Here is a 24271-nt window from a genome sequence, read left to right as displayed (position 1 = left end):
TGTTATCTTTATTTTATAAGTGCACAAAGTTTTGTTGTTATTATGTCTGTATCCAAAAAAAAAGTAGACCCTTTACAGATTCGATTGATGTATTGCTCTTATCTGTACGATTAAAACTGAAAGTGTAATTTAAGTTCTTTTCGGGGTTATCAGGAGAAAATGACTCAAAACGAGTATCCGCGTTAATCGACTTGATAGGGTTAAGCAAGCCAACACTAACCGGGGCCTCTCAGTGCCACTACCCGTTTGAGGTGAGAACACAGGAGGATACCGGCTCTACACGAAGGCTATAGAACCTAGCGAACGTGTTAGGGGTCGCCCAGCCCGCAGCTCTACAAATATCTGTCAGCGAGGCGCCACGAGCCAGCGCCCAGGAGGATGCAACACTTCTAGTTGAGTGAGCTCGCAACCTGAACGGGCAGGGCACACCCTGAGCCTGATAAGCCAGGGTTATGGCATCCACAATCCAGTGGGCCATCCTCTGCTTAGAGACGGCACTCCCCTTCTGCCGGCCTCCGTAACAGACAAAGAGCTGGTCTGAGGTCCTGAAGCTTTGTGTCCGGTCTACGTAGCACCTTAATGCTCGGACGGGACAAAGCAAAGCCAGGGCTGGGTCTGCCTCCTCCAGGGGCAGCGCTTGCAGGTTCACCACTTGGTCTTTGAAGGGTGTAGTGGGAACCTTGGGCACGTAGCCAGGCCGGGGCCTCAGGATTACCTGGGAGTCAGCCGGCCCAAACTGTAGGCACGAATCGTCGACCGAAAATGCATGCAGGTCCCCTACCCTCTTGATGGAGGCCAGTGCAAGCAGGAGCAGAGTTTTCAATGAAAGAAACTTTAGCTCAACTGAATGCAAAGGCTCGAATGGGCCCTGCTGTAGTGATTTAAGCACTAGAGACAGGTCCCAAGAGGGTATACAGGGGGGGCGGGAAGGATTTAACCTCCTGGCCCCTCTAAGGAACCTTACGGTGAGGTCATGCTTACCCAGAGACTTCCCATTCACGGGGTCATGGTACGCAGTAATAGCGGCAACCTGGACTTTGAGGGTGGAGGGAGACAGCCTTCGCTCCAACCCTTGCTGCAGAAAATATAGCACGACCGCAATCGGGCATCTTCGGGGGTCTTCTCGGCGAGAAGAACACCACTCAACGAACAGGTTCCACTTCAAGGCGTAAGCGTGTCTCGTAGACGGTGCTCTCGCCGAAGTGATGGTGTTCACTACCTCTTGGGGTAGGTCACCTAGAACCTCCGCGTCCCGTCCAGGGACCAGACATGGAGTTTCCAGAGGTCTGGACGCGGGTGCCAGATGGTGCCCCGTCTCTGAGTCAGTAAATCCCTCCTCAGAGGAATTGGCCAAGGTGGGGCTGTCGCAAGGAGCACTAGTTCGGGGAACCAGGTCCGAGTAGGCCAGTATGGCGCTACTAGCAAGACTTGCTCCTCGTCCTCCCGGATTTTGCACAGTGTCTGTGCGAGAAGGCTCACTGGGGGAAACGCATACTTGCGTAGGACCCGTGGCCAGCTGTGTGCCAGTGCGTCCGTGCCGAGAGTTCCTTCGGTCAGGGAGTAGAACAACTGGCAGTGAGAGGTCTCTGGAGAAGCAAACAGGTCGACCTGAGCGACTCCGAACCGTCTCCAAATCAGCTGGACCGTCAGGGGATGGAGTCGCCATTCTCCCGGGAGCATTGCTCGAGACAGCTCGTCGGCTGTATGATTGAGCAGGCCTGGAATGTGAATGGCACGAAGTGACCTCAGAACCTTCTGACTCCAAAGGAGGAGGTGGCGAGCGAGTTGCGACATGCGACGGGAGCGCAGACCACCTTGTCGGTTGATGTACGCAACGGTCGCAGTGTTGTCCGTTCGGACCAGCACATGCTTGCCTCGTAAGAGACCTTTGAGACGGTTCAAGGCAAGTTGTACTGCTAGCAACTCTAGGCAATTGATGTGCCAATGCAGCTGCGGGCCCGTCCAAACCCCTGAGACTGCATGCCCGTTGTACGTGGCCCCCCAGCCGGTGATGGAGGCATCCGTGTAAACCACAGCATGCCTGGAGATCTGCTCTAGGGGCACCCCGCCCGGAGAAATGCAAGATCTGACCACGGACTGAGGGTTCGGCGACAGGCCGGTGTAACTTGGACCCGGTGAGTGCCACGCTTCCACGCCCACCTCGGGACTCGGCCATAAAGCCAGTGCTGGAGCGGTCTCATATGTAACAGGCCGAGCGGTGTAAGTGCCGCCGCGGCCGCCATATGCCCCAGGAGCCTCTGAAAAAGTTTCAGTGGGACCGCTGTCCTGCCCTTGAACGTATTCAAGCAGGCTAGCACCGACCGCGCACGTTCCTCTGTGAGGCGTGCTGTCTGTTCGACCGAATCCAACTCCATACCAAGAAAAGAGATCCTCTGCCTCAGCGAGAGTTTGCTCTTCTCCCAGTTGACCCGAAAGCCCAGCAGGCTCAGGTGCCGGAGCACCACATCCCTGTGCTCGCACAACTGATCTCGAGACTGTGCTAGTATCAGCCAATCGTCTAAGTAGTTGAGTATGCGAATACATTGTTCTCTGAGGGGAACGAGAGCTGCCTCCGTGATCTTCGTAAAGACATGGGGAGACAGGGACAGCCCAAAGGGCAGGACCTTGTACTGATATGCCCGTCCCTCGAACGCAAACCGCAGAAAAGGTCTGTGGCGCGGAAGGACGGACACATGAAAGTACGCGTCCTTCAGGTCGACCGCTGCAAACCAATCTTGGGGACGGGCGCACCTGAAAATGCGTTTCTGTGTCAACATTTTGAACGGTAGCCGATTCAAAACTCGCAGATCCAAGATCGGTCGTAACCCACCACCTTTCTTGGGTACAATGAAGTAGGGGCTGTAAAACCCTGTCCTCATATCGGCTGGAGGGACCGGCTCTATTGCGTCCTTCGCTAGTAGGACTGCGATCTCTTCCCGCAAGACAGGGGCATCGGACGCTTTCACTGCAGTGAAGCGGATACCACAGAACTTGGGGGGACGCCGGGCGAACTGAATCGCATAGCCGAGGCTGATGGTTCGCAGAAGCCAGCGAGACGGGCTGGGTAGCGCTGACCAGGCGCTTAAAAACCGTACAAGCGGGACCAGCAGAACCACAGCCTTACCCGCAGTGGGGCAGCGAGGTGGAACACAGGGACCCAACTCGGGCGGCTTGTGAGCAGGCCGGAGTGTGGTGCGAGTGTGGGGTGCAGGGCTCACCTGGTTCCACGGGTTGGCAGAGGGAGCGTGAGTAGGGCCTTCGTTGACGCTCTCGAACCGCCCGCTGCTGTCATCTGGCGAAGGAGGAGGATGAGTGGGGTCCGGAGTTTGGACGTCCGCAACTCTCCGTGCCCCCTTGGGACCCAGAGATAAGGGAAATTGCTCTTTTATCGAGTATTTGGGTACCGTCGGCCGTGAGGCCAACGGCGGGAAAAAATGAAACAAAAGATTCTCCACCCGGCCCTCCTCCGGGGGAAGGAGTGGTGCGTTCACCATCTCCCGAAGAGCAAATCCCTCCATCTCTGGGTCGCCTGTCTCAGGGCCGCTTGCTCTTCCGTTTACCACCAGGTTTGGCGGGGGCCTGGACAGGCGGGGCTGCCCGCCCACGCCCGGCTCCACGGCGCTGCTTTGCTGGAGGCTGCTGCGGATGTGGCGCGGGAGCGGGGGCAGACGCAGGGGGCCGCCCTCGGCGACGTGCAGGCTGGGGCACTGCGGCCGGCGGACGGGAGGAGGCAGCAGGTGCCCGCCGGGGCAGAATGTGTCGTATCGCCTCAGTCTGCTTCCGGGCAGCCGAGAACTGCTGGGCGAAGCTCTCGACCGCGTCGCCGAATAGGCCAGTCTGGGACACGGGGGCATTGAGGAACCGGACCTTGTCGGAGTCTCCTTGTCGGAGACATAGCCAGAGATGGCGTTCCTGGACCACAAGCGTGGACATCGCACGACCCAGGGAACTCGCGGTGACCTTCGTCGCTCGGAGCGCGAGGTCAGTGGCAGTTCGGAGCTCCTTTAGAACTTCCGGGTCATGACCACCCTCGTGCAGGTCCTTCAGTGCCTTAGCCTGGTGCAACTGCAGTAACGCCATGGCGTGTAAGGCGGAAGCAGCTTCCCCGCAAGCCGTATAGGCACTGCCGGTCAGACCAGACGAGTGCCTACAGGCCCGGGAAGGAAGCACCGGGTCTCCACGCCAGGAGGAGGCGGACTTAGGACACAATTGCATCGCTACCGCCCGCTCCACCGACGGGATCCCCTAATACCCCTTCGCTACACCGCCATCGAGGGTGGTGAGGGAGGAGCAGTCCACCGGCCGATTTCTGGCAGTAAAAGGTGCCGTCCACGACCTGGTGAGCTCATCATGCACTTCCGGAAAGAAGGGCACTGGGGTGGGGCGCTGAGAACCAGCGCGCGCCACCCCGAGAAACCAATCATCCAGCCGCGAGGGCTCGGGACGCGGTGGAGGATTCCACTCGAGCCCTACCCTCTCGGCGGCCCGGGAAAGCATAGCTGACATTTCGGGGTCCGACTCAGGCCTTGCCACCATCCCAGAGGGCGGCAGCGCAGTTCACCGTAGACACAGTTCAAGGTAAGCAGAACGACACTGTCGCTCGGCTTCGAAGCGAAAAGCTGGTATGCATTGCACCTGCTGCTCTCTTATACTCACGCAGTGATCAGCGGCAGCTGGATGCAATAATTGCATGCCAATGTGCATTGGCTCGTTTAGTTTACACTCAAAGTAGATTGGTCTATCGAAGCGATATCCCATATTCGTCGGTCACCGACGTGGCGTCGAGAGTGACCGACTGAAGGGGAACTCCAGTTGCATTGTCTACATCTCAGGTAAGACTGCAAACCCCCACACTGACACTAAATCACAGTGGTTTTCTGTTGGGATTCTGGGTTTCCATCATGAAGTTGGCACTGGGTGTGAAATCACCATGCCAGCACTGTTTTATATATATATATATATATATATAATAATTAACATTTATATTGACAAAACAAGTAGTTTTGCAACTCAGTGCTAATTGAAGGTAGTAAATTTAGCCGTGCGTGTTATGGGTTAAGTGTCTTGTAATTCCTAAATGAATAATCATACCATACATGCTAAATGATGCTCCATAGATACCCTTGTGTAAAAGAAGCACACTTAATTGTATTGAATGCACACTTAAAATGTGTACTTAATGAGTACTTAAAATCTTAAAAGTAAAAAAAAAAAAAATTGTACTGGCATCTTACATAATATTAAATAAAAGGACACTTAAATGTTAATACAGCACACTTTCAAGACTATGTTTCTAAACAGATTTTAGAAAATTGCAGTTTGTAGAAATGTAAATTTAAAGTACATTTTAAATCATTATGTTCTGATGTGTTGACAAACAAGCTAAACCACATGTAAAGTACTTGATTATAATTGTAAATATTATGTTATTCTATGCTACAGTACATTTAAATTATTTTAAGTGTGCTAAATTGCAACTTCTTCATGACGTGTAATTACTAATATATTTAAATAATTCACATACAAGTTTCAATAGAAATTACATTAAAATACATTTTAGTTTGCTTGTTAGCACACTCTGCAATGCACTTTGTCAAAAAGCACTCTGAATTTCAGCTACTTGCATTTAATGCAAATATAAACAAATTTTTCATTTCATTAGTTATAAAATTTGTTTAAAGTGTATTATTTCCATAAGAAGTATATATATATATATATATATATATATATAAAATATCTTAATATCTTTAGAAGACTATTTCAAACATGTTTGGAAACATATCTAAACATCAAATCATGTTAAGCTTTCAGACGTAAGCAGCATGCTTTTCAAAGCACTGCAAGCAAAAGGATTTACTGCCAGTTTTATGATTGGTTGCACTCAAAATGGAACTGACAAACCGAGGTATGATTGCAGTGTCAGTACCTGCTGTGCAGACCATCTGACTTATTTACATCTTGCATTATCAAGACCTTAAAAATGTTGGCTGCGCTTCAGGAGCAGATTTCAATTAGGAATCAATATAATCAGTGAGCTCAGTTGATTCGAACTTGATTCAAAGGGCCACACACTAGATTCAGAATGTTTTGCAAATGAAAGCCACTTCCAGATGAGATTGGATAATAACAAGCCAGATTGCTTTTTTTCTAAATACAATGAGGGACATGTACAACCTTTGACTGCTAGGGGAATTAAGTAAGATTACACTTCATAACTTCAGTACAAATGTTCAGACATCTTAATATGTTCAAGCTAGAGAGATTTGCAGATTGTGACAATGCTGACTTTTTTATATCTGCATTTCTGGCCCAGTGGACTTTGAAAGTTTGATCTCTATTAAAACACATGTTTCTCTAGTCTCATTAGTTTTATTGAATTTGTCCACTAACAATGTCCAACAGATCACAAGATAACTCTATTACCCCCCCCCCCCTCCCCACACACACACACAATATTAATGAGATGTCTTTTAAGTATTGTATTGTGTTGGGTAACGTAATGTATTACTGCTGGGTTACGGTTATTATTATTATATATTTTCACATAGTTCAAGATCAAAAATCTGGGTCATGGTTAAATACAAAATATAAAATAATCAAAAAAAAAAATCAGTATTTATTTATATATTCATTTATTTTTGCAAAACACTCATTAACAAATATCTATATGAAAGTGTAAGTAAGAAAAGAGAGTCAATTGGTGTTGATTGTTTTAGATTACAAACCTAATTAGCTGTTTTGGCTATGGGCTCGAGCAAGATCAAATCAAAAGTATGGTAAAAAAAAAAGAAAAAATCTAATGATATAATGGCATAACAGTTAATATAAAATAAAAATCATGGTTAAGCTCATTGTTATGACTGCAAAAATCTACTTGATGGCCATAATCATATTTCATTTCTCCTAGTGGACTTGCATAATGAAACACATGGATGAAAATCTCACATTGTGTGGAGCATCTATTGTACACATTAAAGTGCATAAAAGATAATTTCTTCAAATGAAAGACAAAAATTCTATATTTCAGCTGACTGCATAAGTTATGTCCTCAGTTAACATTTCAGAAGATTTCTAAAAGTGTTAGTGGACCATCACATAATTAAAACGGTAAGAGTCATACCTCTCTTCATTGGGTAGCATGGCCTGTTTGTTTGAAAGGGCCAGCCACAAGAAATCCTATTCTTCTAAAGAGAGAGACATCTCACTTCACACCGCTCTCATGGTCTTCAACTCTTCAAATTCATCACTGTAACATCTAGATTTTGGTAAACTAATTAAATAATAAATGCCTTGATCTGCTTATGACATTAATAGAAATTTGAGAAGGTTTGGAAACAAGTTGCAATGTGCTTGTAAAGTCCTTTATACTGTCCCCATGAAGCCCTGCTTGATCTAAGTGCTCCTAATAGTGTTTGACAAACCAAAGCACTAGTGAAAGAGTCATGGACAGAACCCAAATGGTCAGTAATTGTAAATGTCAGGCATAATTAAGAGAGGAATAAATAGCTGTACCTTTGTGCCGGGGATCAACAATGCAGAATCCATGGAAAACACGCTCACTCTTCCCAACGGGAGGCTTTTGTCTGGCAGTGCACTCCGACTGAACAAACCCTGTTGTGACAGCGCCTAATTGGAGAAACATGTTACACTTAATGAACAATAGCATAATAAGTGGTCTGTGATTTATGAAAGAATTTGTTATCGCCACAACATGTTTCTTCCAAGACGCAAACATGAAATAATATCTCTGTTTCCCCTGAGATAAATAAAGCCACCATGTCTCAGCGCTTTTTTAAATCTCCAAAAAGGTATGTTCTTGCAGTTTACAAAGTTAAGAGTATTATGATTCCAAGAAATTGCACAGATGCAAAATTATGGAGATAAAAAAGAAAGAGCCTAAAATGTATCAAGAACGATGTGAATACTATAGCAATCTCTAATGAATGCAGAAAACTTTTGGTCTCCAATTTTATTTATATTTTTTACAGGTAATAAAATTAGCCAATGATGAAATGTAGAATGTTAACTGTTAATTTGTTAAATGATAATTTGTAAACTAATCAAATTTCTGTATCCTCCCTTAAACCTTAAGTTTGGTCTGTTCCACAGGTTTATCTAGAGTTAACCCCCCCCCCCCCCAAAAAAAAGAAACGAGTACATTTATATTTATATATATATATATATATATATATATATATATATATATATATACTACATGGTACATAGTATATATGCATAGTTTATATAATAATAGTAGTATTTCTTCAAATATTTATAATGTTTTTCTTTCTCTTTCAGGTCATACTGGTTTTATAGATTTTTTTATCATCATTTATTTAGCTTTTTAATTTTAGTGATTTTATATGTTCTTGAAAATTACAACAACACAAAAATAATGGGTTTAAACTACTTACTTATATAAACCAGCAAGAAGAAGAAGAAGCAGAATATCTTGTACCCTGTTTTGAGGGTCACTGTCTTGACCAAATATGAAAAGCCTAATTTGAAATCAGTCCAGCAGTGAGATTAGGGTTTCAAAATTCCCGAGGAAGTACTATGTTTAAGGCTGGACCGGATTTCATGGTGGAGGGAGGAAAGAATTGGTCATGTCTGAAGAGCATGGAAACATACTGCACATGCAGGGGGAGGCAAGACAAGCTAATGAGAGGAATTCAATTAAAACAAAAACACTTGGATTCCTCAAAATCTGTGGATTTGGATGCCTCAGAGCAGACATTAGAGCAGCCGCTTCAGCGGATGGCAGCTCCGTGAACCTACAGTACATGTTGAGAACTCTTAGGTCAAAACAGTCACAGCTCTGTGTTGTTTTACAAGAGTTATGGCCTGTGTATAGCTGATTCCCTCTGCTCTTCTCAGGCTGGTTAATAGCTGTGTTCTCGTGGGCTCTCCTCCCAGCATGCAGCATCCAGGCAGCTCTGTGGCGTCTTTGTCTGCAGTCCGCTGCTGTCCGCGGGGAGCCTCGTCCACCCCGTCCCCCTGGTGTCCAGATGTTGCCCGGTCAGCTGGCCCTCGGTGCAGCAGCCTTACCACACTTACCACACTTACCACATGAAGCCACATTTATTTTTACAACTACAGTGTAACTGTAAAACAGCATTTTAACAGAGAATAGAGAAAGTATTTTAACATACCCTTAAACAAAAAAAAAAAAAAAAAAGAATATGCAGGACAAGCATGCTGCAACAAAGAATAATCACCAACCAAAATGTCTAAACTTAAACTATATAAGTCAAGATAATTAATATCATGCTCATTAGACGGATAGATGGTAAAATGCGTCAAACAGTCAAGAGCTACAGATCACTGCAGTCGTACCTCCAAGAGTCACATTCAGGGTCAGCCGGGAAGTTTTGAGAGATCAGAAAGGAGAAGGGCACTCCATCACCAGCCTCTAGTCCATACCATAAAAGTCAAAGGGGAAAGATGATGATTGTTAGAGGTCTGTAAATCTTCTATAGGGTTCAGTTAACTGCTTTTGATCTGTGGCAGCACTGTATGAAATATATCTCCAATATGAGATCAGAGAGTGGGAGCTTAGGACAGGGAGGCCAATTGTAAAAACTGAACTGCAGAAGCATTGGTGGTGCCAATGAAATGTCATAATCAAGAGCATCTCGCCCGGAGACGAGTTCGAGCTGTGGTAGCCGGGCTCGGTTATTGTGTGACGAGCAGCCTCTTCAAATCACTCATCCTTTGTCTGAAATCAATTATCATTGTGAAGATGGAGGCTGCGCTCGCGACAGACATCACAAACCCAGCTGTTGCTCTCTGTACTTATTAGCCTCACTCTGAAGACAACCGTAGTATTAATCTGCAAACTCAGGACAAATGTAATTACGCCTGCATTCAATAGCTGTTACGCTTAAAAACCCTTGCCGTGATGTATTGTTGTGGGATGTACAGATTAGGGTTTCATAATTAGTTCATGTCGACATGCATATCGTAAAGCAGCAGTGATGTAATGGACCCAAGCTAATTCTCAAACCGGGGAAAAGGATGTCTGCTCTGGACCATGGAAGTGAAGACGTCTGTTCTTCATCTCCGTGGCAAATTTTTGGAAAATGAGTAAGTGTGCTAGAGTGGTTTTCAGTTGTCCCACTTCAGATGATTCAACATAATCAGTCACAGAATCATCTGGTAAATCTTTAAGACATGAAAAAAACAATAACATCTGCCTTAAACCAAGGAGGTCTGCATAGAGCTATCTGGAACCATTATCACTTACCTGGTCCTGCAGCAGATACACTACCTGTAAGATTTTTTTTGCTAAAACACCTTCTCTTAATACAGTTTATTGTTCACGGACTATAATACAAGTATTAACTCACCCCAAATGTGTCTTGCTCTTACTCAACCAATAGCAAGAGTTTGGGGCGTGGCTACTAGTGAGCTGAGCCAGAGGGTGTTTAGAGCCTGCTAACATGTATCATGGGAAAACAAATTCAGATTTCGAATTTCAAAATCAAAGATTTGAGAAAGAAAATGGCATAAAACAAGGATAAACATTGGCGAGTGTTTTTACAAGATGGAGGAATTTAATGGAAGGTTTGGATTTTAATCTAGATGCCAAACTTGCTGAGTTTTTTCTTCTTCAAGTTTTTGCCACACATGTTAGTTCTTGTAAGATATGGTAAGATAAGAATAATTGCAAGTGCGTGATGTGTGTAAAGATTGCAAAGGCTGTTTGGAAATATGCTTTATGTTCTTATTCAGCTAGATGACACTATATATAGTTCTGCAGAAACTGCATACTTTATATCCAATAAGCCCCTTTCACACTGCGATTAGATCTGGCTTTTGTTCACACAGAGCTCGTTCCGGCACTGAACATGGCAATGTTACTAGGTCCCCGACCCAGGATCAATCCCGGAATCAATCCTGGGACGTGTTTGCTTTCACACAGAAGGGGACCCGGCAATGTTCCGGCAATTTGCCGGGTCCGATGTGCAGTGTGAAAGGGGCTATAGAGACTTTCTGAACTCTTAACCCTCATAATGCATTCAAAATCTATATGCAACTTTTGCATTCCCGGGTCGGTTTGGAATAAACATTTTTCTAACTTAAACCATATTGTATCTGATCAGTTACGTTTCACTGTAGAGTAAATACACAAAACAGCTCTTTTTATTATAACTGTATTATTATCATGTTATTACGACATTAACCAATTTTGAATTCTTTGAAATGTAAGATTTTACATGAACTAAAGAATGCAAGGAAATCTATCTTAAACCATTTTATCTTAAAGCTTAATGTTTTATTTATGAAAAAAAAAACAATATAATTGTGTAGTGTTTAAAAGAAAATATATAAATTTTACTTGCAAAAACTTTTTTATATTAATACATTTTTCATGCTGCAAATGATCATCAATAGGCATATTTATGTTTATCAACACAATTCAGTAGCAAATGTGAGGTGTGAGGTGCGAGAAAGAGGCTAGATATATTGTACAAACGTATTTTTGGAGACAGATTTCATCAATCAATCATGTATTTTTTCAATTTATATATAGTTAAATATATATTTATATATTAGATTTAAGTATTTAATCAAAATGCAAGGCTACTTTTAAGCAGCCATCAATTGAGAGGGATGCTTTTGCATCCCGAATGATGTAGTTACTGCATGCAGAACCTGATTTTACCAAGTGAGACATGTTCCTGGGACAACATCTTTGTTGTCCCTGGAACAACATTGTGATTAACCAATCAGATTTGAAGAACCAGTTTATAGATTTTGTGAAGTTTATGCTTAAAATCACTGTTTGGTGCTTGTACATCAGTGTCATTCATCTATCATTTCCTCTGATTTTAGGGGTTACTCATAGTTAAGGTTAGGTTTAGGTGTAGGGATATGGTTAAGAATACATTTTTGGAGTAAAATGTTGTTCCAGGGTCAACAAAATATGTTGACCCTGGAACACATCTAACTCAGCAAAATCAGGACGTGCGTTACTGCATCTACCAGCAGGGGCTAACTGGGACATGAAAGCCAGCCAAACAAGACGCACAGATCTGAGTTTGAAACAAGTGATCCTTTGACTTCATCTCCAATTCAAATATTTGTGGTGCAAGAGAAAAAGCAAAACAAAAACAAACAAGCCATCAGAGAGATTAATATGCTTCCCAAAGATGCAATATTAATTGTGCAGAATGTCACGGCGTAATATTTAATACCTTGAGATTTGTATGAAATAGAGATGGAAAGAAAAGATTCTTTCCTCGGCCGTAAGCGGAAAAACCTCATTGTGGAGCATTTGTGATGATAATTTCCCCTGCGCATCCGACAGATCATTTGTTAAGCAGACAAGAACAGAGAAGCGTGCTTAATCCCCCGACCTGTTTCTTACTTGGAGTGATATTGACTTTTCACTATATAAACCACTATATATATATATATATATATATATATATATATATATATATATATATATATATATATATATATATATATATATATATATATATATATATATATATATATATATATATATATATATATCTCAAATTAGGTCAGAAAAAGGAACTAAAGATACAGTATCTTCAAAATATATTTTCTGAGTTATTTTACTAAAAATCTAACTCAAAAAATTAAAACAAATAATAAAAATAAAAATAATAATAATTCTTTTTCAGCACAACGCACAAGCATCTATTGAAACTGAAACAGAGGTTGTGGCATTGATTCACTTCTACTTTTTTCTTCTTGAATCCTAGTGTCTTTGAGGACAGAAAAACAAGTAAATGATAAATACATGACATGCCAACTTTATCACTGACCCACGACTCTTTCCAGGATGTGACCTATGTGGACGACGTTCACTCAGCCCTGAGACTGCCAAAAGAAAGGCTGCTTATGGCTTTGCAAGGTGCTGTACTGCTTTGTGCTACAGCTGCAAACAGCTGGAGGCTTTTTTTTCAAGAAAACTCAGCTGCCTTGTTTGTCATTCTCGTCATCTGATCTGTTGCACATGAGCGGAAGTTTAGAGGTTGTTTGACTTCAAAGTCTTGCCACCTACTTTGTCTCGGAGGAGCTCCCCTAATCCCCTACTTGTAGCACTGTTGAGGACAGTGGACTCTTTTGCAATTTGTTTTTGAAATTCATGAAAAAGCCTGCACAAAACCTTCTAAAATTTCACCACTTTGAACTGAAACTTACCATAGCATGAGATTATTATGACCTACTCACACAACCCCGCTGGAATGAAGCCAGCCATGAAATCAGACTGTAATCATTAGAGTTGAACTCTACGACATATACCGTGCTGTCCTAACTGCTCTGAGACCATACTGGAAATCTGTTTCTTTTTCTTCCAAAGAAACGGTTTTTTGAATGAATGTTGATGTAAAAATCTAAATGCATTATAATATATGAAGGTTTGTTTGTTATATGTTTTTAAATGCACTATATTGTCCAAAGGTATAACAATAAATAGATAAGCATTATGATGTATTGTAATTGTGGTTAAAATTATTCATGAGATCATACAGTGCATTTGTGGTTAAAAAAGTTAGTTGAAATTTGTATTATTATTATTATTATTTTTTTTTTTTTTTAAGAAAATGATCCATCTTTTTATTAGATAAGGCTCTTATGTCTCAGCTGGGATCGTGCAGAGCTTTTCGAAGCTTCATTGAAACCACTTCACCATTTAAGACCATTATATGGAGTTAAAATCATTTGAACTTTTAACTCATAAAAAAAGCAAACAAACAAAAAAACATTTAAACTAAATAATAAAAAATGGCATTTCTACTAGAGATGCCCATTGGATCTCATATCCGTGTACCAGGTGTTTGACTAACCGTCCTCATAAGGAATCCCAGTTCAGTATCCGAGGAGCACATAAAAGCACCCATCTGACATGAGTAATGTAGTTCACCTACCCCATCAGACCTTTTTAAATTTATCACACACAACACTCCTGTGGCCTTGTTATACTTCTGTGGGAAAGATACAGTGAGTCAAAGGCATTGTGCTTATACCTGCATGCCTGCTTTACATTTCATTTCATTATCCTCAACCCACACGAGTCCTTCTGGAGCAGAGCGGCAGCAGATCACCTGCTGAACAAATTGAGCTGCATCCCACATACTGAATTAATTGCCTCTGAACCAAGGAGCAATGGCCTGCTCTCCCCTGCTCTTCCTGTGAACATCAGGCACATCTGCAGCAGCACATCTGCTCCTTCTCAAGCTCTCTAGGTCGAGTCGAGTCGAGCCGGCATCATTCATCCTGCTGAACAGCCATGTTTGACTGCCTTGGAATTCTAAATATAGGTTGCATTAATATCACACAATAAATTACAAACCTAACTATATCTGTAAGGGTATGAAATGTTTTATCGATAGAGGGCTGTAACTTGGCCTTCTCAGATGATCCATATTCTTCTGAGAACAGAAGCCTGCAAACTAGCGGAGCCATATGTGCCATGTGTGCAGTGCTAAAACTAAAACTTTCCCTAGGAAGCCTTCACTTTGCCAGAAAGCACTGTCACGTTTCCCAAACACTCATTTTCATTGTTAGATTTACTGTGGATATATTTTTTTCATATTTTGGAGAAATCTGATCCAAAGATTTCCCTTTCAGATACCATGGCCTATCCCAAACAATGCCTGCTTTGTTCAAACAGGCCTCCGTTCCAACAAATAAGCCAATGAGTGGAAGACTATGATTTTAATGGAAATTTTTTTAATTGCACAATGAAACTACAGGAGTCTTAGACTTACCTCTAATGGATGGCAAAAATTACTTCCTCTAATTAAATGCTTTCTTTGTGGCTGTCAATGGGTACGGTGTGTGCCAAATATCTTAGAGATTTGCAAGTTATTTTAGTTTGTTTGGTATTGAACAGTGGTATGACTGAAACCTTACCGAGCAGTTAAATCCCACTAATTAGATAGTGTCTGACTGTTAATAATCATCTGATGACCAGAATAAGATTTATTAAAGGAAAAAAACATAGAGAGAAAGTATGAAGAAAAATAAAAACTACTGTATGTAATGGATATGGGTCAATGAAAAATAAGGATGTGCAAAAATGAGGAGAGTAGAAACCTTACAAAACCTATTTTAAAATGCATGTGGCAAGTTATTATTCAACCTTTCATGTTGGTTTTATGTATAACCATTCAAAAGATTAGGGTCTGTAAGATTTTTTTTTTCTTTCATGTTTTTTAAAGTCTCTTATGCTGTGGCATTTATCTGATTAAAGGTTTTATTTAAATGACATTTTAAAATGTAATTTATTCCTGTGATGCAAAGCTGAATTTTCAGCATCATTGCTCCAGTCTTTAGCATCACATGAACTTCAGAAATAATTCTGTAAATCAGTAAATCAGCCAATTTACTATTGTCATCAATGCTGAAAAATTAAAAACAGGTGTGCTGTTTTGTGTTTTTCAGGATTTTTTTTTTTTTTTTGTGTACAGTGTAAAAATTTGTACTATAGATGCTTGTTTCCGCTGAAAGAAAGAAAGAAAGAAAAAAAAGAAAAAGGTAACTTTGACATTTTATCTCATTATTCAGATTCCCCCCCCTCACAATTGTGAGTTTATATCTTACAATTCAAACTCACAATTCTGTTTAGATCTCACAGTTCTTAATTTATATCTCAGATTGGCAAGTTATAAACAGAGTTGTGAGATATAAATGCAGAATTGCAATATAATCTTGCTATTTCAAAAAAATAAATAAATAAATAAAAAAACGCCTCAGTATTGTGATACAATTTTTTTTTATTCCATAGTAAAACGTGTTTCCATATTTCTGTTACTCTCAAATGGTAGTGTATATATTTTATTTGTATATTTTATTTATTACACAATTTTACATTTTATACTCTAATTACACACACACACACACACACACACACACACATATACTATTATACTCTTATTTTTTGTATGTGTGAAACCAACATCAATATAAAGTTTACATTTTCAAGAACTTGACACATTTTAAACTAGACCCCCCCCCCCCATTCATCATCTGATCCTTATTTATCATTGACCCTATAATAGTTGTTTGTCCAAGGTGGGTGGTGCATCAGCAGGTGTTCATTTATGGTCCATGCACCACAGAGATGACCTTAATAAATCTATTAGCCACCCTCTGTACAGTGCGTGTGTCCAGAGCAGCATCTAAAGAGCAGCCATGTGGGGCTCCCTGAGGCCTAAACATAATAGTGTCTTATGTGATCCTAGCAGAATCTGTGACCCAGATCAGACGCCTGTGTGCGTCCTCCTTCACACCTGCGCAGAGCCCCAAAACACTGCTGATATTCACACTGTTAAGGTGTTAAAGTGCTTGCACAAATTAATCTGATATTAATCTGAGATTAATTCTGATAACAATTACAAAAAGAAAAACTTTAGCATGTTTTTTTTTAATCAAGTAAATCATTAAAATATTATTTAAAAATGTAAATTAATAAAGACAATGAATTCAAAACAAGTTTACAAATTTAAAAAGTAAAAAAAATTGGAAATTAGATTTTTTCATTTTATAGAGATTAAATGAAAAAAAGCCCAAATTAATTACAAATAAAGAAATCTACTAAATATACCTTAAAAAATAAAAAAAAAGTTAAGTTGTTTTTAAATTAATTAATAATTTACACCACTTTGACATTTTACAATCATTTTTTTCAAATTGTTTTTACTATTTGTTCAACTAATTAAAAAAGTTAAGTATCTTAACATAGAAGTGATTAAGGAGAGCATTTTCTGAACACATTTTTAAATTTGATTAATAGACAATTTTTCTCACTTTGTTGACTCTATAATGTATGTTTTTCAGAAAGGTTGTGTGTGTGTGTGTGTGTGTTTGTGTATGTGCGCCAAAGAAACACCAAAGCCAGACACTTTCTTCTAAGCATTCATTCTTTAGAAAATATTTTAAGAATGTTTATTATAAAAATATAAATGTTTCCACTACAAATCATTTTACATTAGTAGACACAGCCATCTACACACTCTCTCTCTCTCACACACACACACACACACACACACACACACACACACACACACACACACACACACACACACACACACACACACACACACACACACACACACACATACACACACACACACACACACACACACACACACACACACACACACACACATATACCTATCAATCAAAAGAAGGGGAACGGGACGCAAAACAGTATTGCTCTTCAAAACATCATCTTCAACAATGTGAAATATAAAAACACTGGTAGGGTCGAAACATAACCATGTCATAACTTACTGAATGCTATGAAAAAAAACCCTGCACTTTTGTGTATGGTGGTTTGTTGTTAAGAAATAAATAAACCATTATAATAGTTTTTTTTATGTAAAACAAATATAATACAAAATGACATAAAATACAAAGTTTGCACAGATATTTGTTCATTCTTTTATACATACGTACAGACATTAAATGATAATAGCTCTAGAGTCACCACTGCTATCACCACAGGTCCGGTTCACATGTGTACTAACAGCAGGGAGAAAGCAACATTTACAGGCAGAATCAAAGGGATGTAGAGGACAAATAGACTGTTCCTTCATTAGGTAGTGCAGTACATAGTCAGATGGTCATTTTTTGATTTCATGATCAGGATGACAATATTCAGATATTGACGTAATAAAGCCCAGTATTCAGTTTCAAACTAATAAAGATGTAGAACCTTGTGTTTTGAAGACTGAGGGCTGTGAATCCTAATGATTCTTGATCAGAACGCAGCTGTCCTTTCAGAATAACCCTCCACATGGAACTTCTAGAAGATTTTATAGTCCAAATCTCTGTGTGATCATAAACTATAAGAAATTACAGAGCATGGTAACGTTTGGATTAGCACCCTACCATACTACTCTTACTGTTCAGTATGTATACTGCGCACTGTGTGCAAATGTACTGCATGCATGGAATATCTAGAAGAGCTACTACTGTGCAGTTTTCAACAGAGCAGCCCAGAATACTGTATCCCACAATACAACCTGCTTGATTTAATCTTCCATTTCCAGCACAATTAATTGCCGGAAGTAGTTGTGATATTCTGAGTGGTTTTTTTTTTCTATCTCCTCTCACAAACCAGTTCAGCGCAAACTCTATTTCATTGGTCTTGTCAATAGATCTTTTCATGACAGGTGACTGCCTGATTGAGTCCACCAATGAAATCAGCATTGGGGCGGGATTTGTGCTTTCTTGACTGATTATTTGATTGGTTGCCAAATGTTAAACTCAATGTGAAAAGATATTCACAACTTATTTTCGTTCCAAAATCTGATTTCCAGGATATTCAACAAGGGGGAAAAAGGACCTTAAAAAGGTTAATTGATTGGGAACTGATTTTGATTGTAAAAAGTAGATGTTGCCAGAATGTAATCAGGTGATTGGAGAGGATCTGTGGGGACAAAAAAAAAAGAGAAGCCAGTTCTGAGGTGGAGCGAGTCATACCTCAAGATTTCAACATGATTTCAGGTTGAATTTTTCACAAAATTGGATTAAAAATACAAAGGAACTGGATTTAATTTCAAGATGATAATTAGATGTTGCAGATTTAACCAAGATGAGGTAATTTGACAAAAATTATTTGAATTGGTGCAAAATGTTTTGTTTCACATTCTATGCATCATATCTAAGACTTCTGAGATCAAAATCCTGCTGGTACAGATATTTGCAAGCCAAACCCAGAAACAAGTTATCATTATAGCACTCCCAATTCCATCATTTTTAAATGGTCTTTTGGTTAAATGTCTGAAATTAGGCCTGTATAGAACAACACAAGCTCAATATATTTTCACATATTGTCGGGGACATTAAACATCATCATGCTAAGCAGGTAAACTCATCTAGAGACTAGTCCACTTTTACCGCCATGTGTGTATAACGGCGCTCTCGCAAATTATTTTTACTTAAACTTTCAGGGAAAATGTTTCTTAAAGACTGAAAGAGTTGGAAGTGATGTGACATTGAAGCAATGCGATTGTGGCTTTTTACTTTGTAAAAGGTCATCATGATGAACAAAATGTGTAAGAGCCAATTTTCTGCAATAATCCAAAAACCAATCGGAAAGTCTGCTTTTTGTTGTGGGAACAAGGATGATACTAACTTCTGGGTTGGCCTACAAAACACATCAGCATGCTATTCTGTCTGGGTTATGCATTATGATTTACTGACTGTTACTGATTCTAGTAAACAGTTGTTTCCTTATAGTGTACTATTTTTTTTATTTGATAATGAATTCATATATCATCCGAACACAGTGGTACAAACAAACATGTGTCTTGGGCTACATTAACAAATAAACCTTTAAAATGACATGTTTACCCAAAGTCTCCTGTACTCCATCCCGGATTCTCAAGAATGGCTCTCTGCACGCGCAGATTAATGGTTTATTATCAAACGTGTCAGATCCTAACAAGCATTACCAGATTGCTCTAATAGTAACCAGCAGCATTTCTCCTGCATTATTTAGAAGAATTAAAGGGGGATTTTCTTCAAGTTGCCGAAACCACCAAAACTCTGGGGTGCAAGCTATTGCCTCTCTGAAGTGCTACCTTCCAAAGGGAAGACGGATGCTTTTGCAAAGTTTTTCCTGAAGGCTTTTTAATGCTCCGCTGTGATTCCTCAGGTGAAGAGCTCTTCGTTAAATCCATTCGGATCGGACCGGCCTCTGTCCTCTAGGAGAAGCCATGCAGCGTGACAGTAGTCTCCTGAACATGAGGTCTGCACTCATCCGTCTCTCTATCGCCGATAAGGCAACATGTCAATCGCTTGGAGACACACTCATCACCATTGCACCTTGTGCCCGTGAAGACGTGATCTTTCTCCAGGAAGTTTGTTCTGCTTCACACATGTGTTCAAGAATTGTAGTTCCACTTCATCTTTTCATTTAATATCTATGTCCAGTCTGTTAAAGCCAAAGCAGCATCAATCTCGTACAAGTGTCTTTCATTTCCGTCACTCGTTTTTAATTTTAGACAGGAACTGGACCCTTCTTTGAGTGCGTTTCAAGTGTTGTTAGGCTGCTCACGATCTTCTTCTGAGGTCCAACGATCGTCACACCGACTTTCTTGAAGTCCCTGCGTGTCAGAGAGGAGAGAGAGACAGTGAGGATGGGTAATATACAGTAGCGCTCATGGTTTGACATATGGTGACATTAATGACAAGCCAGCAGCGGGGCTCTGCCTCAGACCGCTTGTGTCAGTCATATAGGACGAAGTATTCCAGGAGGACACCATGTGCATAGAAGGGCTGAGGAGCTGGACTCATGACAGACTTTGTGTTATAACTTAAACACTGGGCTGATTTATGGCTTCCTGTGATGAGAAATAGGAGTAGCTGCTTCATTTTCTGGGCTGGTTCTTTCTACTGTAATTTGAAAGGAACAGTACTGTCAGGGTTACCCCGGAGGGGAAAAGAACGCCATTTTTCATTTAATGAGATCCATGCAACAGCTGACAGAAGCTTGCATTATTTACAATCGTGAAAAGACTCTCTAGACTTACCATATGGATAAGTTCATCCCGTGTGCACATATCCGACTTGGTCTCATAGGAAAAACATGACTCTACATGCGTTTTTGCACAGCGCAAGATGTGTCGCTGTAGTTCACAGGTGAAATGAACAGCATTGGTGCTAAAAAGTGCTGCTGTTTACTTTCACTGCGACAAGGTTATGAAGGGGTAAAAATTGGTTTCTCTTTAAATAGTTATTGAATGGCTTCAGAAGACTTAGAATATACATTATCGTTCACATTCGGTGTTGGTAAGATTAATGCTCATAAAGCCTGCATTTATTTGATCAAAAATAAAGTAAAATCAGTAATATTGCGAAATATTATTACAACTTAAAATAACTGTTTTCTATTTGAATATATTGTAAAATGTAATTTATTCCTGTTATTTGAAATATATGTATTGTATATGAATCAAATAATAGAGAATTATGTATTAATTTCTTGAGCAAATCTAACTAACCTCAAACCTTTGGATATGTTAACATAATAAATAGTGGTGTTGCATATTTATAAAATTTAAAAATGCCACATAATAATAATAATGATAATCTATTTTACACAAAAAATATTTAGTCCAATTATCAGTTCATAGTATTTGTGCCAGGCCAGTGGAAATGTTGGCAGGACAGGCAAAAGTTAAAACAGATTTTTAATTTTGTACCAACTATCCAGAAACAAATGTCTGTGGTATATCTATACTTAATCTTGAGTTTATGGGTTTGACTCTCAGTAAATGGACACAAATGGACAGAATGGCCCTTATACATAATTACTGGTTGAAATGCATTGGAAAATGTACTGTAGTGGTCTCGTCTCAGGTTGAATTTTAAGTCCACAATTATATTTAATTAGGCTAAAGAAAAAAGATATTCCTGTATGTGGTATTTAAGTCACTAGGATATTATTTGTTGACATGCTGGACTTGTTAACCTTATTAAAGCCTCATCCTTATGAAGTATAATTCAACTCAATTCACATCTCACCTGGAAACTGCACCAATTTGTACTGCGTATTTCATGTTTTACAGAAACTTATATTAAGTCACCTTTTCTTCCCATTAGAACCAACTGTACATCGCAAAATATGACAAACCAGTCACTTTAAAGTGCAACTCAAGTTCAGGAGCTTTTGGAAAACAACAACAACAACAACAACAAAAATTCTTAGTTCTGTCAGATCAAGGGATGCAGAAGCTGTGCAGTAAAAATCATTATAGCATATTAGTGCAAGCAAATTTAAGTTACAGTCTAGGTTAGGCAATGCACACCTCAGGCACTAGTTCTGTTAGCAACACTTCTAGAAGGTGCAGCAGCGATTTAGTCCAGAAGTGGACATAAGTGCAATCAAGAGCTAAAGGGAGCAGCCAGCAATAGAAAAGCTATGATCAGAACCCACCATAAAGTCTATACGCTTTAAAGTGTTGTAATTCCCATGGACGGCTCCCACTCAGGGCACGTGGCTGCTGGTCTGACTTCAGTCAGACAGATTCTATGGGCAGAATACAGCTTTAGATCAACTGACAGGCTGTTTATGGTCAACACACCGCTAATGCACTGACATCAGCTTAACAAATGCTCAAATGTCAATCAAGACTGGCCTGCAACATTTCTGTGTGACAAAAGTCATTCGATCTACAACACAGAGTAAAATTCAAGCTTCAGTAAAGTGGATTAACAAACTCAGAAGCATGTTTTCTGTAATGCTAATTAAAATGCTAGGATACATTGTGATTGCAAACAGATGACATCAAGAAGTAACTGCTATACCATTATAACAGCTGTAAGACATTTTGTTGCAGGAAACAGACATGCAAACTAGTTTGGTCATATCATTTTCTTTATAAATCTAACAGTAGTAGAACATGAGTATACAACTTCTGTAAGTATTCTGAAATCTATATTACAAGTAAACCTATAAGTATACTGTTAGTTTACTACCTACTGTATATACTGTATGTCTAGTTCACTTAAAAAGTACACCAAAGTATTCGCTCAGTAAACCAGTTTAATAGCTTTTATACTTAAAGTATACTTGAAAATGTTCTTTCAGTGGACTAAATATCATACTTAGTTATAGTTATCTTACACTGTATAAAATGTATTAACCGTTATCCAAATGTCGATCAGTTTCTGTGTGGGTTAGGAACATTGTGTACACCCATGTGCCACAGTATTTCACTCTAAACTATTTCACCCCAAAGCTGATCTCTTATAATAAACTTGAAGTTTATCAGAATGGACAACATATGCTGGAGTAACTAAAAGAAGCCAATATTTGTAAAAAAAAAAAAAAAGAAATAAAAAAAAGGATTTTTAGGCCACTCTATCGAAGCACAACTACAAGCCAAGCATACTTAGAACACTAAATTATAAAGATTAGTCACAAGTATAGGCCAAATAAATTTTGACTATATGTTTACTTCTCAGTATAAACCAATTATACTTAAGTATAAATTTGTTAAATATATTTGATAAGTACATAAAAGTAGACAAAGTGTACACTTTTATTATATTTTTTCTTTTTTTTAAGTATTCTAGTATCAACCTTGAAAAAAAATAAAATAAATAAGGAATCCCTCAGGGGAGCTTTGTTTGAAATGATAATTACCAACTTATTTACTATGCACTATGAAAAATATATATATATAATTTGAGTTCTATTAACTTACATTTTTCAAACTAAATATGTTGTTTTGCAGAGAAATCTCAAAAAGACACAATAAGGTATAATGTATAAATTAAGATTTGTCTACAATCTAATGCAGTTTGTGCTAAATAAGGCAAATCTTTCAATGATAGATTAAGGAGCCCAATGTTCTGCACAGTTTACCATGAAATTGCAATAAGAGGCCAAACATCTGGTAAACTTACTATAGCCTCATCAACAGCAAAAAACAGAGGCATACAACCAAGGTAAAGTGATAAGTTACTGAATCATCAATAATGATCTCTCTCTCTTGCGCGATTCTTCATCTTCCCCGTAGACCCAAACTTATTTAAGTTTGAACAATTTTATGAAGCAATTTTCTGGGTGCAGACTTTGATCTTTATGACTACAGATTTGTCTAGGTCTCTCAAATTGGTGCAGTACTGCTGAAAAGACCAATACAAATGCCCATGCTAGTGTAAAGTTTGTCTGTTTGACTTTTTGTGGTTTTTATGCTTGTTAGTGTTGGTTAGTACTGATTAGTGGTGGTTAATGTTGGTGTGCTTTTACTTTGGTGCTGGTTTATGTTGTCGAATGCTGGTTTGATGCTGATATACTTTATACTGTCTAGGTCTGATTTAGTGCTGTTTTAGACTGGTTAGTAGTGGTTTATTGCGATGTGGTTTCTCTTTGGCTGGTTAGTAATGTGTTTATGCTGGCTTAGTTGATGGGTGCTGTTTACCATCAAAACTTATTGAAGCTGATTGATCTTGCAAGCTCTTACTGTGCGTTCACACCGCCGGCGTCGAGAGCGTCAAAAATCGCTCTTGCCGCTCTGCTCACGACGCTGCAGAAAGATTCGTGAGCGCTCAGATGCTCTGACGTAGACTGAATGCTTATTTTGTATTTAAAGCGGCCGCAAAGCAAACAAGCTTGTTGATCTTGTGCAGACTGACCACAAGGAGGGTAAGGTTATAAGTTAACCTCATTAAATATTGTTGTTAGCCTATGTGTATAATATATATACAGTAACTGTGCGTTCACACCGCCGGCGTCAAGAGCGTCAAAGTGGCCGGAAGTCGAGGA

At 39.9% G+C, this 24271-nt stretch overlaps 1 protein-coding gene and 1 long non-coding RNA gene across 4 annotated transcripts in view; both read right to left on the bottom strand.

Annotated features, from left to right (window-relative positions):
* Positions 1 to 16889: 16889 nt before the first annotated feature.
* On the bottom strand, positions 16890 to 17735 carry LOC132152700 (uncharacterized). 2 transcript variants are annotated; one of them, XR_009436567.1, is made up of 2 exons: positions 17133 to 17735; positions 16890 to 16992 (listed from the first exon to the last, which is right to left on the bottom strand). It is a non-coding gene; the product is annotated as an uncharacterized LOC132152700 (long non-coding RNA). The 2 variants fall into 2 exon arrangements; XR_009436568.1 differs by having other exon boundaries at positions 17137 to 17735.
* Positions 17736 to 19526: 1791 nt separating this feature from the next.
* LOC132152698 (ephrin type-A receptor 3-like) overlaps positions 19527 to 24271 on the bottom strand; it is a 106814-nt gene continuing 102069 nt past the window's right edge. The window contains exons 17-18 of one of the 2 annotated variants that reach the window (XM_059561511.1): positions 21935 to 22027; positions 19527 to 20102 (exon numbers count right to left, since the gene is read on the bottom strand). In XM_059561511.1, coding sequence (XP_059417494.1) covers positions 21952 to 22027 — 76 coding nt within the window. In that variant the 3' untranslated portion in view covers positions 19527 to 20102; positions 21935 to 21951. The remainder of the gene's footprint in view (positions 20103 to 21934; positions 22028 to 24271) is intronic. The other variant, XM_059561510.1, reaches the window with a different exon arrangement.

This window comes from Carassius carassius, chromosome 11 (assembly GCF_963082965.1).
Source record: "Carassius carassius chromosome 11, fCarCar2.1, whole genome shotgun sequence".
NCBI classification, from domain to species: domain Eukaryota; kingdom Metazoa; phylum Chordata; class Actinopteri; order Cypriniformes; family Cyprinidae; genus Carassius; species Carassius carassius.
The sequence above is the reverse complement of the archived record's forward strand: the minus strand, read 5'-3'. Positions and strand labels throughout refer to the sequence as shown.